The 18,486-nt window shown below is 39.7% G+C and overlaps 1 protein-coding gene across 14 annotated transcripts in view; it reads right to left on the reverse strand.

Moving 5' to 3' along the window:
* The window catches only part of plekha6 (pleckstrin homology domain containing, family A member 6), a 101,270-nt gene that overhangs the window by 60,706 nt on the left and 22,078 nt on the right, over positions 1-18,486 (reverse strand). For all 14 annotated transcript variants that reach the window (XM_078249302.1, XM_078249297.1, XM_078249299.1 and 11 more), the window contains exons 2-5: positions 13,869-13,952; positions 7,997-8,111; positions 7,212-7,328; positions 4,774-4,846 (exon numbers count right to left, since the gene is read on the reverse strand). In XM_078249302.1, coding sequence (XP_078105428.1) covers positions 4,774-4,846; positions 7,212-7,328; positions 7,997-8,095 — 289 coding nt within the window. In that variant the 5' untranslated portion in view covers positions 8,096-8,111; positions 13,869-13,952. The remainder of the gene's footprint in view (positions 1-4,773; positions 4,847-7,211; positions 7,329-7,996; positions 8,112-13,868; positions 13,953-18,486) is intronic.

Below are 18,486 nucleotides of genomic sequence, written 5' to 3' on the forward strand. Positions count from 1 at the left end.
CAACATTTTGTTCCACTGGCTCATAAATACTGCCTTAACTAAAAACACAATAAGTATAAATAAAATATGACACTGAAAAAGGAGTTTGACAGCAGCATAACTATTATTATTGTGTGTTTTGTTGGCGGTTGGACTCTTATCACTGTGTGTGTTCTGTGAACAGCTTCTATCTATCAGGGCTTTACTGCTGCATTCTGCACAAGGTTAGTCAAGGCTTCTATCAGCTCCGAGGTAGAGGACCACACATCACTGAGACATGAGCACCACAGTACTGGACACTTACTGCAGCGCTAGAACAGACAAGTCCCCAGGACTCATTATAAGACTGGAAAACCGCGGAATACAAAAGCACTGGGATTTGGATACAGATCAACTAAGAAAATAATTAAATTCATACATTTTCTCGTAAAGACGAGTAATTTAACATCAACACTTGATTTTGAAAACATTTCTTATCATTTTTAATGGTGTTTTTATTATTTGAAGAACACCTAATGAGCTAGTTATGGAAAAAACAAACATTGCATTCACCAAATTATTGTTGTTCAATCTCTCCATTTGAACAAAAAATGGTTACCAGAGTTATAATAAATGAGGACATCGTTTTTCATAACTAACCAATATGTTTTTTACTTTCAGCAGTGGTGGAATGTAACCAAGTACATTTACTCAAGTACTGTACTTAAGTACAAATGTTGAGGTACAGCTAAAATGATTAGACTTTTAAACACACAGCTGTTTGGATCCTTTCCAGTTTCTAAAATGGGAGTTTGGGAGGCATTGAGTAGTTTTACTTTTAATACTTAGTACTTTTACTTAAGTAAAATGATCTGAATACTTCTTCCACCGCTGATTTCCAGAGACTGCAGCCACCATTACCATGGTGATGTGCTCTGCTGAAATGAGAGCAGAGCCAGGCTGCAGCCCAGATTCAGCTCAGTGACCCATTCATCTGCATGTGAGAAATGATGTGTACACACACACACACACACACACACACACACACACACACACAAACACACACACACACACACACACACACACACACACACACACACACACACACACACACACACACACTACACTCTTTTACTAATACTGAATATGGTTGGACGATTAACATTTCCAGTATTCTTTAAGCGCTGGTCATTTACTGTATTCGCCCAAATATAAGACGACCCTGATTTTAAGACGACCCCACTCTTGTTCAAGACTCGTTGATGGAAAAAAAAAAAAATTGCTGTTCAGATTTGAAAATATTAAAACTTGTCACATTAATTAGTCACATGTGTTAATCAACAACTTATGGTATAATGTAAATACCATACAAATGAAACAAACTGTAGTCTTTTGGTAGGACTAGGGCTGGGCATTATATCAATATTACATCGATATCAATCAATATGAAGAGGCGAGATGTTGTCTTACATTTTAGATATTGTAATATGACACGTGTTGTCTTTTCCTGGTTTTAGAGGCTGCTTTACAGTAATGTGATGTCATTTTCTGAACGTACCAGACTGTTCTAGCTGTTCTATTGTCTGCCTTTACCCACTTAGTCATCATAGCCACATCACTGATGATTATTTATCAAAAATCTCAATATGTAAATATTTTGTAAAAGCAGCAATAGTTAACCCTACAATATCACCGCAATATCGAAAGTGATGCATTTTGGTCAAAAGAATTGTAGCCAACTAGGCTATTCATCTCAGAGTGAAAAAACAACCAGGTTCAAGTTATTTTTTGGTGAAAATATAGCGTCTGCAGATGTTCTGCCAGATGTCACACATCTTCAGCAGCGTCCACACAGACACACAGTCAGAAAATAGGCGCATGTGTCCTGAGTAGCACTCCTGACAGCGAAACATTAACTCAGTGCTGCGTCGAGCTCTGGTTGGACAGAAAAAAGTGACAGAAAAAGGCTCAGTTACTACTCTGTTGTTCAGACAGAAATATACACCCAGAGCCGCAATTCACTGTCACTATGGTCACTCCCATTCTCTGGTTCAGTGGCTTAATCACTATCGCTATCTATCTATCGTGGCTCGCTATTTGGCGCCATCTGCTGTTGTGAATGTACAGTTTATTGAGACCCCGAATAAAAGATGACCCCACTTTTTCTGACACATTTCGAGGGAAGAAAAAAACGTCTTATATTCGGGCCAACACCATGTATAAGAAGAGAGTGTAGCTTAATAGAAAGGTAATTACATAAATAATATTATTAGTACCTAGCAGTCATCTGAATAGCTGGGTGAAGTAGTGATTTCATTACAGTTTTTCTCAATCGTTCATACCAAAAGATGTTTCCCTTGTTGCACTGCAAGGGAGGAAATCAGGTGTGATGTCGAGAACATGTTGACAGAGAGGCGTGATTGGATGACCCATGAGGTTGATACACTGGCAGCATATTTCCTTGTTTCTTGCACATTTTGTACAGTATTCCCTGATATGTTTGCTGTTGTATATGTTTTTTGTCTCTACAAGCTTCCTTTGTGTATTTGTGGTTGGCTGCTTACACACAAAATCTTTTCATGTCACACGATTTTTGAAACCTCTCACTCAGAAGTGCAAAACTACACACCAAATCTCCAAAACCATAAGCTATTTCTCAGCCTTTCACTCAGTTTTCAATTGCATGAAACACTTTTTTTTTCAAAACACTACACACACTTCTCTACCTAAGACACAAAAATCTAACAGGCTGTGACTTGCTTACCTTTTCCGAACACAACCAATCGAAATGCTACACTTATTTACCAGGGCACACACACACTCCTCACATGTGCAAACACATTATGCTTAACTGATCACTAACCAACCACTGCTTTAGTATAGGCCTAAGGTCAAAGGTCAGATTACCTGTTTTGAACAATGGATGCCAACAACAGATAGAGAGCAAGGGGAGGAGGAGGGAGAGACAGGGGACGAGAAGGAGGAGGAGGAGGAGGGAAAGAAGGAGAGCCATCTCTGATGAGATCAGGGCCACACTTCTTCACCATGTAAATGTCAGTAAACGTCAGTAAATGTTTGACAACACCAGGTGAAGTTCATCATGTGATCAACCACGGATTGACCATGCGTGATCAGTTGGGTGGTGACGGCGCAGTGGATACGACACATGCCTTTTGGTGTGGGAGACCTGGGTTCGATTCCCACTGCGATACATCAACCAATGTGTCCCTGAGCAAGACACTTAACCCCTAGTTACTCCAGAGGCGTGCGACCTCTGACATATATAGCAATTGTAAGTCGCTTTGGATAAAAGCGTCAGCTAAATGACATGTAATAATAAAAAAGCCCATCTTGAGTAGCTTTACAGTGGCGTCCATACTTCTATCCTTCAGAAATGAGAACAGGCATCCCACTATCTAATGACTATTTCCGCATTATACAGTAAATCAATTAGGCTTTGTTTTGCACACAACACCCCCCACCCCCGCTCTGACACACAAGCGCACACACACACACACACACACACACACACACACACACACTCTCTCTCTTTATTCTAAAAATGATACCTTTGGTTTACATGTTTGTAGTTTTGTTTTCTTGTTTCATGCTACTGTATACAACACTATGCTCCTCTTACAAACGTTATGTTTTGCCCAATAAATATTTCCTGTTTTACTGTAACATTACATTGTTGTTTACAGTGCACTTTTCAACCCCTCTCAGCAGATTACTTTCACTCTAGAACATTGTAAATGTAGATATAGGCCTATGAAAGACAAACGAGCTTTAGATTTAGAACAATAGTATGTACATGGTATATCCAAAAATGTACTATTATGAAAAAAGTGTTTGCCATTTGATGCAAATGCTTCATGTTGAGATGTGTTCATGACATTTTGAATGCAGTGTTTATGGCATTTTGAAGGCGATGTGAGGCATTTTGCATTTTGTGTGTGCAGTTTTGGGAATTGTGTGTAGAGTTTTGAAAGAAGGAGACATAGTTTTGAAAACGTGTGTAAGCAGTTGGAAAAAACTGTAAAAGCAAAGCAGTCAGTAAATGTTTGACAACACCAGGTGAAGTACATTCAGTCTCAACAAGATGATGAAGGTCTGATTAGACATTGCAGAATATTTTACAGCATTACAAAAAAAATGAAAGTAAACTACTCAAAGCAACCAACATGGCTGACTCATGTTACTTGATTCGATCATTAGTTCCATGTCATGTATGGACTCTGACAACAAAGGGAGAACCACTGACATCAAATAATATTTCAGAAATGTAAAGTTAGGCACAAACATAACTTCTAACCTAACTGTCCACAATGTTGCCACAGTGAGTGCAGAAACTATGCATTTCTACATTTACCAATGTTTAACACATCAAGCAGTGTGCTGTATGTGGTTGTTGTTACAGAGGTGGCGTAATAAATGAACCACATTAATAAGTTAGTAACCCTCATGCTGGCCACACATTATCTAAATAATACACAGCATTAGCATCGTTAGCAGGCCCAAACAGAATCTGCAGGTTTTTTTTGGTTTGGTTTGTTTTTAGTTTTTAGTGGTGATCCACATTAAAAAAACATTAACAATTCTTTTCTGCTTGTGGTGATGTGTCAACATTCATTACAGTTTAATATATAATAATAATAATAATAATAATAATAATAATAATAATAATAATAATAATATCATTTATAATAAAATTCAGCATCTGCCGATTCCGTGTGGCTCTGCTCATCACAAATGGTATAAAGTGAAAACCACAGAAGCAGATATCCGAGCTGGAGAACAGAGTGAAGCACAAACCTTTGTAGTAGAAGAGACATCTGTCAGCCAGGACGAACCACCTCTTGTTCCACTGCTTCACTCCACTGCTGGCCTGTGGGAACACACGTCACACGCTCATTCATCAGATAGCTCACAGTAGACCATAGCTTGGCATGCAATCTAAATAGGAATTTCTGTTATAGTAATTAACAAAGTTGTCTGTACTCAGGATGGTCGATATGAGGAAAATATGCAAAAACATGCTTGAATACCGTGATAACTTAAATTAATATTAAAGTATACTTAGTTCTGCCTTTCTGCTTTCAGTATTCTGCTAAAATACAACAACGTGCTTGTTGAATTTAAAACGAAACGATGTGTCGCCTAAATTCATGGTGCAGCCCTAGATCTGTCCTCACAAATAAATGATGAGAGACCAACATAGTCACACTACCAGGCAGGCTACTAGGGGTAATCTAGTTAAACAAAAACCCACAATAGTTGCACTATGCAGATCTAATGTACATAGCCATCACAATGTGGAACACGTTACCAACAGTGAATATTGAAGCACCCAGTAAGGCAGTAGTTTAAATAGACTACTGAAAAAACACAACACTAAAGGCCCTATCTTGCAGCCGGCGCAGCGCAAAGCCCGACGCAATTGTCTTTGGTAGTTTAACACCGACGCAGGTGTCAATTTCCCGTCCAGCGCCCACGTCGTTTAAATAGCAAATGCACCTGCGCCCATGGGCGTGCTGGTCTTACAGGGAGGTGTGTTCAGGTGAGTTCTCGGTGTATTGCTATCTTCAGGCAGCGGAAAGTGATCGCACCATTGACCAACAAAAACCTGGTCTGAAGTCAATAGCGCAGCATTTCATTAGTTTATTAGTAAAATGCGCCTAGGCTCGTGCACAGCGCGCGCACACTATGCTTGTTACACACACACAGGGAAGCACAGCAGCACACACATATGCAGAGATGATTGGTTTATTGCATGTTACGCCCAAAACACACCTATGACTTAATAAAGACACTAAGTACAACCCTTTTGAACTACGCGCCCGGCACACGGACCCTTTTTATCGCCGTTAAACTAGCAAAAGTGGATTTGGACACGCCCTAAACGCACCTGCGCCATGCGCTTCACGCCGTGCGACTAGATCGTTAAAATAGGGCCCTAAGCCCAACTTTACTTAACCAAACTGAAAAACTACAATGGCAGTGTTTTCTCTAGCATGGTGGAAGACTTAGGTGCGCATATTTTGCACAGGGTTTAGGCTTCCTTCCCCAAGAAAATGTAACCTTTTTCAATAAATAATGCAATTTCCCCATGCGTTTTGTGTTTCTTTGTACTCGTGTTGTGTCTCTATTTGGTCATTTCTGTTTTCTTTGGGGTTGTTTTGGGTCTCTGTGGTCATTCGGCGTGTCTTTGTAGTCGGTTTCTGTCCCTTTGTGGTAGTTTTGAGTCTCTTTTTTTAATCATTTTTTATTATTACCATATCTGTGTCTAAAATGTTGAAATAGCTAGAGCAGATAATAAATAAATAAGATGGAAAAAACTTGCTAAAGAAGTCCAACTATTAGATCTGAGGAAAGTCTTTTAGTTTAGCTAAGTTGCTGCCTCAAACGGGTGCTGCACCTAAACCTTATAATGGGGGGGCAGGAACACTGAGGAATGCAATGTGTAGTTTTTCCCTGACTATTCCTTGTCTTGAACATGTTCTGTGTTATGTGTCTTGTTTCATAGGTTATGTTTTATTGTGTGTGGACCCCAGGAGTAGCTGCTACCTTAGTGGTAGCTAAGGGAGATCCAAATAACAATAATAATCAACATCATCATCTTCAGCATGATCATTGCTGTGAACAAATGCCATGAAAAAGCCAAAAGCAAATATGTATGAATGTATCTGTGCAGAACTGGGAGCTCCATTATCATCTAAAAAAACTATTAAACACATTAAAGTGTCTTACTGCTGCATTCATATTTTGGTTTCTTATTCAACCTAACAAAAGGCTGATGAACTGGATGGTACTAAGTTCTAATTATCAGAATGTGCTTCAAATCATTTTCACTAAAAAGGGAAGCACAGGAGTCACTAACTTTTGCTTACAGTTTTTTAATCATGGCCTCTGTATTCCCGTTGTTACTTAATCCAAGTTAGTATTGCACTTCTGAAAAGCTGGGGGAGTCAGATACAAAAAAAGAAGTGTCAAAATCAAAACAGAGGTCGAAATATCCAAAGTTGTAGTCCCTAGTGTGGGCTAAGCTTCAAAAACACTGGATCCTTCCATTGCAGTAAAGCATGTCGTTTGTTCGACATCACTGGGCTGATTTTCTTAGACCTGACACAGCTCCCCCAGAGCAACAGAAGGCATCATAGGACCACGGGCTAAGTAGGACTAAACATGACCAGGGGACTGATGTAAAACCAGGGGAGTCACAGTAATATGGGAGGAGAGAGAACAGCTTTGACCTGCTTGTACAGCCATCCCTGTTTGCTGACTGCTGCTTTGGGATTCCTGCGCATAGAGTTGGAGCGCTTCCCAAACGTGGCTGCCGTTCTGGGAGTACCTCTGGGAGTACGAGACGTCTGCAGGGAGGGAGGGAGAGACAGATACATTACAATTTACATTACGTTACATTTAGTGAACGCTTTTATCCAAAGCGACTTCCAATAAGTGCATTCAACCATGAAGGTACAAACGCAGAAGAGCAAGAATCGAGTACACGTACAAAGTTCTAAGTACTAAGTTGTTCTTAGTTAAGGTGCAGACAGACAGAGAGACAAACAGACAGAGAGACAGAGAAACAGAGAGAGAGAGAGAGAGAGAGAGAGAGAGACAGACAGAAAAAAGAGGAGAAAGAGGGTTTATGCATTTATTAAATAGTATTTGTGAAATACCAAGCAATTCCCACTGTAATAGTGAGGTATAGGGGTCATGCTATTGCTATAGATGGAGCCAATTAAATGGAATTATTTTCTCAAATAACATGAGGTTAACGAGGGACATGAGGTCAACAAAAGCCAAGACCCTTTAGGCAACAATAGCAAGTGTGATCACACTACTTCCTGAGGACTGATGACACTAAAGGCAGTACACAGTTAATATATTGACCATGACCATTTCTTTTCCTTTTGTCAAATTTCTGGAATTAAGTCAGGAGCCTGCAATGCAAGTAATTGATTGGTGTGTGTGTGTGTGTGTGTGTGTGTGTGTGTGTGTGTGTGTGTGTGTGTGTGTGTGCGCGCGCGCTCACCCGGGTGTAAGGCTGGCCTTCTGGGGACAGGTCTGACACCATATTTGCACTTTTGGAGTGAGTGATCTTCTCAGCATTAGTATTCACCTTCCCATTCATATCCAAATCACAGTGCCTGGACAGAGGAGCAAAGACCTGCTGTTAGTACATTTGTACTTCTACCCCTTATTGTCTTGTTGCCTGCCAAGAGAAGTGTGTGATTTCCAGAACACTTACTGTGCAAAATATCTGATCCGAACTGATTTGTCCAGGTCTAATCTGCTCCAGTCTACCACACTGCAGACTTTTTCAGCAGAGAAAAGACCAATGTTTACATCTGCCTGACAGGACCTCTGGTGGTGGTGTGAATAATGACTCTTGGCTGTCAGATGCAAAGGTTTTATGCTACCATTGCTCTGACTGTTTCTGTTACTGATGATATATATATATATATATACAGTTGTGTTCAGAATAATAGCAGTGTGTTTAAAAGTGAATAATGCTCAAAATCCTTAGAATAGCTTTTAATTCCATAATATCAATGCATTGGGAACACTGCACATTCAATTCCAAATCAAAACATGACCAAAAGTGATCAAGTTTGTGTTATACCTTTACAGAAAGTGAAGAAAAGGAAAAGGAATATTAGGCATTTTTTGCATCACTGCACTAATATTTAGTTGCATAACCATTTCTGAGAACTGCTTCACATCTGTGTTGCATGGAGTCGACCAACTTCTGGCACCTGTGAACAGGTATTCCAGCCCAGGACGATTGAACTACATTCCACAATTCCTCTGCATTACTGGGTTTTGCCTCAGAAACAGCATTTTTGATGTCACCCCACAAGTTTTCTATGGGATTGAGGTCTGGGGATTGGGCTGGCCACTCCATAACATCAATCTTGTTCATCTGGAACCAAGACTTTGCTCGCTTACTGGTGTGTTTTGGGTCATTGTCTTGTTGAAAGACCCATTTCAAAGGCATTTCCTCTTCAGCATAAGGCAACATGACCTCTTCAAGTATTTTGATGTATTGAAACTGATCCATGATCCCTGGTATGCGATAAATAGGCCCAACACCACAGTATGAGAAACATCCCCATAACATGATTTTTGCACCACCATGCTTTACTGTCTTCACAGTGTACTGTGGCTTGAATTCAGTGCATGGGGGGTCGTCGGACAAACTGTCTGCGGCCCCTAGACCCAAAAAAGAACAATTTTGCTCTCATCAGTCCACAGAATGTTGCCCCATTTCTCCTTTGGCCAGTCAATGTGTCCTTTGGCAAATTTCAACCTATTCAGTACATGTCTTTTTTTTCAGCAATGGGACTTTGCGGGGGCTTCTAGCTGATAGCTTTGCTTCACATAGCCTTCTTCTGATCGTAACAGTACTCACAGGTAACTTTAAGTCTTCTTTGATTTTCCTGGAGCTGATCATTGGTTGAGCCTTTGCCATTTTGGCTATTCTTCGATCCATTCGAATGGTAGTTGACCGTTTTTTTTCCCACGTCGTTCAGGCTTTGGATGCCATTTCAAGGCATTTGAAATCATTTTGGCTGAGCAGCCTATAATTTTCTGCACTTCTTTATATGTTTTCCCCTCTCCAATCAACTTTTTTAATCAAAGTCCGCTGTTCCTCAGAGCAATGTCTGGAACGACCCATTTTGCTGAGTATTTCAGTGTGAAATGCACTATAACCAGCATGCACAACATTTGCTTCCTTCCTTCCTTAAATATGGGCCATAATTGACACCTGTTTCTTCACAGAATCAATCACCTCACTAATTGAACACAACACTGCTATTATTTTGAACATGCCCCTTTCAATTACAGATTCAATTACACAGAATGAGCAGCATGCATGTCATGACTGTTGGGTCTGTTGGTTTTCTATGACTCTACAACACTTACTAGTAAATTATTTGCCATGTAGAAATATCACTTCTACCAAAAAAATTTGATTTATGAGGTTAGTGATGTTGGACTGCTATTATTTTGAACACAACTGTGTGTAGTATGTATATATATATATATATATATATATATATATATATGACTGCTTGAATTTGTTGATGAAATGTTGAAATGTGTAGAAATATATAATAATATTGAGGAGGATTAAATTCAAAGGTGCAGTTCAAATAGCTCTGTCAGATAAACTAACGTTCCCCCTCATCAATTCTCAATGTATGTTCCAAATGTACAACACTATTTGTTATATAAAAGTGGACATTGTTAAGTTGTTCATACAAGTCAACTGCCAATATTAAGGTTGGCATGGTCAGCATCATACTACTACAAGCCTACTAGGCTACTGCTACTTGGAGTAATGCTGAATGTTTCAACCATGTATCCATTAATGCTACTTTTAGCTACCTATTTCTACCATTCATCCAGTACTTAGAACTAATCATTTGAACTGTTTAGTCATTACTTTTGGCCACCTGTTTAAACGTCGGTGCTCGCTTGTCAGCTAGTTTTCACACACTCTTTTCACACATAACTGCAACATGTAGTGTTCAGGTGTTACAGTTGACTTCATGCTGATATGTTTATATATTCTGTTTTATCAAATACATTTTTCTTATAATTATAGTACTTGAGCTACTTTACAATCTTTCCACGTACCCACTGGCAACTGTTTTTTTTTACGAAAGGCTAAGTAAGACAAGAAACCATTGGGGGAAAAAAAGATGAAAATAAAATAAAAAAAGAAGACGGCCAACACTCACTACACACGACAGTAAGCATGATCGGTCCGTGTACAGTAAAGGCAATGAGTCTGTGTTGCCTTAATTAACAGAAATCTAAGCATTTACTCAATATTTCTGACAATTTGATAAACAAAAATACATATTATGCTTGAGTGAATAAAACCCCAATTTACAAAACTGGTTAAAAAAATTAGATTGATATTTAAATAAATCACGGGATAGTCTGACACAGCCTGACTCTGGAGATAAAACTGACATTAGCTCTCATATTAAACTTTATGTTCTGCTTGTTCAACGGTTGTTTGGTAAATTGCTCTTAAACACATTCAGAGAAGATTCAAATACATTTTTATTCTCAGTTCTTGTCATTTTGGTGCTGGTGATTTGCCTTTGGGGCTGGCTAAAACCTCTTTGGGGGGGGGGGGCACCCACAAATTCCTCTATGCAGGAAAAAACCCTGTCATCAGTAGCACTGGCTATTGAACTTGCTTTGTGAAACTATAAACAGTCAAATGCATGTTTCCGCTTGCGTCCAACATGTCTGAGAGCACTATTCTCCTGACGTCCTTGCTGAAATGCTTCGTAGCAGCCTTCCCAGGCCAGCTGATGAGCTGTCAGTGACTCCTGCTGTTCATGCTGCAGCCATTGCTAATGAATCATGCATTGCTGCTACACCGGATACTTCATTCTCTTTTTTCACAATTCTCCACCGATTCAAATTGTTGGTGGCTGACAAAAGAAGCGTTATGACGTTGTAGTATTGACCTATATATCCTGAAGCAAATGGCATTTAAAATTCATTCGAAAAATTGTATGTATCGTGATGTTTTTTGCGATGACTTTTAAAATTGATTCTTTTTCCCAGAATCAATATTTTTTTATTCATAAATATTTTCTGTTTCTACGGTACCGCCGACGGCGACTACATCATATTTGTTTCCAGTAAAACAGATGGAAAGCAGAAAATGCAGAAAATGTTATATAAAACTGTTTTTAGAAATGTCTTATGATATATTGTCTCTGGAAGTTTTTTGTTAAAGAAGGAAAAGAAAATTGCAATACTCAATACTATCGAATTGCAATACTTCTAGAATTGCTATCAGTGAAAACTGTGATACAAATCCAATAGATCGTGAAAGAATCCAATCGGGACAAAAGCATATCATCCCAGCCCTGGTATGTATATATGGCTGTATATGTGCGAGAAACGTAATACGTCTCCATAGCAGCAGGCGTTGCTTCTCTGTATTGTTTCCCAGAAAATGAAAACCGGCAGCTGATAGGACGAACGCGTCACGTGGGTCTTTTTTCTCCGGAAATTCACAGCCAGACTGTCATGGCGGCTTGTTCAGAATACAATCTCATACTGTACTAAAATAGTTCATCGAAACGTGTTTCTGAAAACATTTTAAGCGAGAAATAGGCCGTGCAGTTGCTGAATCTGTCTTCATTTCAGATCGACAAAGGTCAGTTTAAAAGATTTTCGTCAGATTTTGAGAGGCTCATCCGCTCGCCATTTCCGGGTGAGCCCGACTGCCCTGTCTCCGACTGAACATGTCGGGTCGGCCAAAATGAAGGCCGACGGCTCCTCGGACGGACGACGGCACGGAACACACCGAACAGACTCGAGTCACCGACCTCGCCAGAGGGTCCAACGGCCAATAATCGGCTCTGTGCGTCAGCGTCCTTATAGAATAGAGAGGGATACTAATCCTTCTGACCAAAACAAAACTGAAAACACAAGCAGTCCTGTGTGCTCATACATGGAGACGCATCAACAGAAACCAACAGGCCTGTGTGCAGTATCTACTGTATCCTATCTTTAGTGCGTAACTTTTTTGACATTAATTAACGTTGGTTACATTTAAGCCATTGTCAAATTAGTTGCTACAAAGCTAATTAAGACTATCAGCTCCACACACCTCTGTCTGTATTTCTCAGTATGACTATGTTCAGAACATGGTGTCGTCCGGTGACTTTTGCGCGCAGAAACTCGAGTGAAGATAATTACCCGTTCTGAAGAGTCCATCATGTTTTTTTAATCCTCTGTGTCCTCCTTGGCTACTAGCAACTGCGTGGAGGAAGGGGGTGCGGTGCACGATCACGGAAGGCTTGGATCATGTGGATGCGCCGACAGGGTTTTTGTCATTACTTAGAATTCCTCATGGGGGAGACAGAAACTACGCACCATAACTTTAAGGAGTTGTTACCATAAGTGATTACCAACTTTGATTACCAACTTTATCTTTTTCTCTCTTTTTCTCTTTTTGTGCTAACAAACAATACACCGAACCCCCAACTGCTCGGGGCGCCTTTCCATTCCTCACTCTGACATCTCTCCATTAGTGCATGTATAGGTACTGAGCATGTGTGTAATTCAGGCCTGTGTTTAATAACAACAGAGTGAAAACATTGTAATTTCCCCTTGCGGGATTAATAAAGTATACATAATCACAAGAGTGTGATTAGCTAATCATGAAGACCGCGATTAATCGAATGTGCAATATTTAGTTGAATGTTTGGTGTAACATTTGGTCTAACATTTTTCATTCCTCTTTTTATTATTATATTTACTGTTTTTTCATAAGATAAATGCTGGGATAACGTTACATATCACAGATTGTTTACAGAAATGTCCTATTTTCAGTGGATTTTTCATTTGTTTTTGTAACGTTTTTGATATGACATTAGAAGGTGTAATATGTAGATGCTGCTGTTGAACTGAGGCAGATCAGACATTTCAGTTTAGAGGAAAGTACTGATATGTTTTTTTATTGGAATAGTTTTTTATGATTATTACTTTTTGCTTTTGTAATAATTGCTTTTGTGATAAGTGTTCTTTGTTTGACTGCTCAATGTTCCATGCTTATTAAAAGAAAAACACTCATATCGATGTTCTCATCCTTGCATAAGAATATAGAGCAGTTTTGATGGTGTCTCATGTTATAATGCTCCATGACATGTTTTATCTGTTACACAGTTAATATTGAATTTAAGCAAACACAAATCGAATCGGAATCGCAATATCTGGCAGAATTTTTTTTTTATTTTTCCCCCAAATTTGTCAGCCCTAATGTATATGATTTGTAGATTTGTGTGTGTGCAGGTAGGTGTGAATAAATGGAGCTGACTATACATATTACTGCTGGTAAGTTGTGTTTATAGGTTACTTACTGCAGATAGGAGTGTATGGTTGCAGGCTCTTCCAGCTGGATCTGGCTCACTGCTGGTCCAGCTGGTCTACTGGGGTCATGTTGACTGGAAACAGACACATGAAGCACACAGAGGACATAGATCAACACACCATGTTAAAGATGGCATCCCGGGATGTCAAATCTCTCCATTGTTCAGTTGGGATCATCAACAGATAATCCAGGATGAAAAATAATTACATTTTATTGAAACTTGAGTCTTATTTTTTCAGTTTCTTCAATTCAATTTTATTTACAGTATCATATCATAACAAGAGTTATCTCAAGACACTTTACAGATAGGGTAGACCACACTCTACACTCTGTACATTCTTCCATCATTTCTATCACTTATGATACAGTAGGAATGCTGGTTTTTGACCCAAATGTTAGCAATTAACTTGGTGGATACAATGTTCCTATTACTCATATGAATGATGGACAAATCTGCAAAACCAAGGGTATAGCAAACCAGAATAATCTCTAAATAGTGTGCAACAAAAAAGTGCATTTTCCAGCTATTTTGAATACCGCATCTGACTATATCTCCTTTCAGATTTGCCTGTGTGGATAACTGTGTATGTGTGTGTGTGTGTGTTTGTTTGGCACATGGCCACATTGATAGCAGAAACCTAAAATATGTTTACAGTGGCAATGAGAGTCCAAGTGTTTCATTTTTGCAATAACATTACAATATATTTTATCATATTATATGATCAAATATATTATAATATGACTATATATATATAATATATTATATATATAGTCATCGTCATGTCATCCAAAAAGTTCCACATTGTCATCTTGTGATGAGAAAAGTATTCCTGAGTTGTCTTTCTATTTTTGTTTTGAAATGTTGAGGTGACAAGTAAAACATGGCGTACTCAGATAGCAGCAGCAAAAATGAGCACTGGCTTCGACAGCAGACCATACCCCCCAGTCACTGATGACATCACACAGTCAGCTGACGCATCAGATGATCAGAGCACAGCGGCACTGCAGCTGTCTGCCTGCATAAGCTCATCCCTCGCTTAATTTACTTAACAGTATTTAGAATCCTCAGCTACTTCAGGGGTTCAAACTCACATGTTGCTGTTCTGGATCCTAGGGCGCTCTGAATTTGTGTGTGTGTGTGTGTGTGTGTGCGTGTGCGTGTGCGTGAATGAATGACTCTAGAGCTACCAAACAAAACAAGTATTGGGTCCGCATGTGTAAATGCCTGAATGTGTGAAGTCCCTGTTGGGTTTTGAAAACAGGCCTTTTGTTTACTGCTGGTGGCAATATGGTTTCTGATAAACAGTCATAACATTATAGTCACTGATGTGAACTGAATCATCACTGAGTCACTGAAACATAATAACAGAATAAACAGTCAGTGTGTGTAAAATCCAATCCAAAATTATGTTGTCAGGAGCCTGCAATGCAAGTAATTGATTGCTGTGTGTGTGTGTGTGTGTGTGTGTGTGTGTGTGTGTGTGTGTGTGTGTGTGTGTGTGTGTGTGTGTGTGTGTGTGTGTGTGTCTGCTGCTCTATGTGTTTGAGACAGTCTCACAGGGTGGTGCCTGCCTGCTCAAGGATAACTTACAAACCTGCATAGAAACAGCTTCTGGATAAACAGTTCTCATCAGGCACCAGGATCCACATACTGTATCTGCTGGAGGACAAACTGCCAGCTGCACAGCTCGGGACTAACAGGAATGTTTTTCAACATCTTAGCTAACCACAACTCGGCCAAGATGTTTAAAGATAAACAAGGCAGTTCCAGTTAGTTTCCTGCTAGGACTTACTGTATAAAATCAGCATCACATTTTTAGACTGTGCTATGCAGCCACACCTCAGAGGAAGTGGTAACAAATGAATCAATCAATTTATTTGTCACATGAAATCATATGAAACACAATGTCATTGAAATGAGGGAGGGTGGGGGGCGACTTAGGCAGTGTCCATCACACGCCTAGTCCTCACCATTGTACTCTACACTGCTGCCATCTGGCTGCAGATACAGGACTTTGAGGTGTAGAAGGACTCGCACTTTAGGCAGGGTAGGGCACCGCTTAATGTATGTTTAGCTGAACAAACCACTCTCTGCAGGGCCTTGCGCTCCTGTTCGGTACTGTTTCTGTACCAGGAAGTGATGTTCCCTGTGAGGACGCTCTTGATGAAGCAGGAGTAGAAATTCCTCAGTATTTTAGGGGATATCCAGAATTCCCTTAGGTGTCTGAGGTGAAAGAGTTTCTGTTTTGCCTTTCTCACCACTGAGTCAGTATGCAGCACCCAGCGTTGTGGACACCAAGGTTCTTATAGCTGTCCACCCTCTCCACCGAGGACCCGTTAATATTAAGTAGTTGTAGTTCCTTCCCTACTTCTTCCCAAAGTCCACTATCATCTCCTTAGTCTTTCATTCATGAGTAGGTTGTTATTCTGACACCAGCGGGGCCAGTCCTCTACTTCTTTCAATAAGGCCTTTTCATTGTCTGTGATCAGACACAGCTGTGTAGTCAGCTAACTTTATGATGTTGCTGAAATCGAAAATGGCTACACAGTCTTGTGTGTACAAGGAGTACAGCAAGGGGCTCAAAACACAGCCCTGGGGTGCTCCAGTGTTAAGGATAAGGGGGTGGAAGAGGTGTGTCTGCCCACCCTCACCATCAGAGGTCTGCCTGTCAAGAAGTCAAAGATCCACATGCACAGTGAGGTGTTTAATCCCAGGTCCTTGAGCTTTGTAACGAGCTTGGAGGGAAATATGGTGCTAAATGCTGAACTGTAGTCAATAAACAACAATCTAATATAGGTTCCCTTCTTTTCAAAATGTTCTGACAAAATTCAGAAAATTAGACAAACAGTCAGTGCTTCCATATCGAGTACAGGGTATGTGTCACAGTGTCCAGGCAAAACAAATTCCAATATGACCCAATTTCATATGATTAACCGTAAAAACCTGGAGGACATTATACAACATCTGAAAACCTCCTCCTGCTGCCTTGATATTCTACCAACGGGCCTTTTCAAAAATGTTTCGAATTGTTTGGCTACAGATCTTCTACAGATTGTAAACACGTCTCTTCTCTCAGGTATCTTCCCACAGGCCCTGAAAACTGCAGTCATTAAGCTACTCTTACAAAAGAACAATCTAGACACGTCACTAATGAGCAACTATAGGCCGATATCATTGAAAAAAACGGTTTCTCAACAACTCAACCTTTTCTTGTCACTAAACAATAGTTTTGATGCCTTCCAGTCGGGTTTTCGACCACACCACAGCACTGAGACAGCTCTTGTTAAAGTCTTTAATGACATCCACTTAAACACAGATAGTGGCAAACAATAAAATAAGTTACCATAGTTATGCGGATGACACCAAAGTTATATAACCTTATCGCCAGGGGACTATAGTCCATTACAACAACTGACTAAGTGCATTGAACAAATTAACGACTAGATGTGCCAGAATTTTCTTAATTAAATGACGAAAAAACTGAGGTGGTTGTTTTTGGAGCAAAAGTGGAACGATTAAAAGTCAGCACTCAGCTTCAAACGATAATGTTAAAAACAACAGACAAAGCCAGAAATCTTGGTGTAGTCATGGACTCAGACCTGAATTTTAACAGCCACATTAAGACAATTACAAAGTCAGCCTATTACCACCTTAAAAATATATCAAGGGTTAAAGGACTTATGTCTCAGCAGGATTTGGAAAAACTTGTCCATGCTTTTAACGGTGTAACAGTGTCTTTACAGGTCTCCCTAAAAAATCAATCAGACAGCTGCAGCTGATTCAGAACGCTGCTGCTCGAGTTCTCACTAAGACCAAGAAAGTAGTCTCTACACTGGCTTCCAGTGCCTCAAAGAATTGATTTCAAAATACTTTTGCTGGTTTATAAATCACTAAACGGTTTAGGGACAAAATACATTTCTGATCTGCTACTACACTATGAACCACCCAGACCTCTCAGGTCGTCTGGGACAGGTCTACTTGTTGTCCCCAGAGTCAGAACTAAACAGGGGGAAGCAGCATTCAGTTTTTACGCTCCACATATCTGGAACAAACTCCCAGAAAACTGCAACTCTCAGTTCTTTTAAATCAAAGCTAAAGACCTATCTTTTTGATGTTGCCTTTCTTTAAATAATTGTTCATTTGTTATACTGAAGTTGCATTGATGACACTGTATGACATTCTATAACTGCCCTTTAATGTTTAATTTCTTATACTGCACTGTCAATTTTATTCTTGTCTTTTATGTTTTAATCTGCTTTGTTTTTGTTTTTTAAATAATTTTCTAACTGCTCTTAAATGTTTTATGTAAAGCACTTTGAATTGCCCTGTTGCTGAAATGTGCTATACAAATAAATCTGCCTTGCCTTGCCTTTTCCAGGTGAGACAGGGTGGTGTAGAGGTTGCATGCTATGGCGCTATGAACGTTTGGGACAGTAGGCAAACTGTAAAGGGTCCACTCTGATGGGTAGTGAGGATGTAATCCTTGACCAGCCGTTCAAAGCATTTCATCAATACAGAGGTGAGTGCTGGTCTTGTTTTCTTGGGCACAGGAATAATGTGGGTATGACAGACTGAGCCAGTGACAAGTTGAATATCATTGTTAATA

The sequence above is a fragment of the Sander vitreus genome, chromosome 4 (genome assembly GCF_031162955.1).
Source record: "Sander vitreus isolate 19-12246 chromosome 4, sanVit1, whole genome shotgun sequence".
NCBI classification, from domain to species: domain Eukaryota; kingdom Metazoa; phylum Chordata; class Actinopteri; order Perciformes; family Percidae; genus Sander; species Sander vitreus.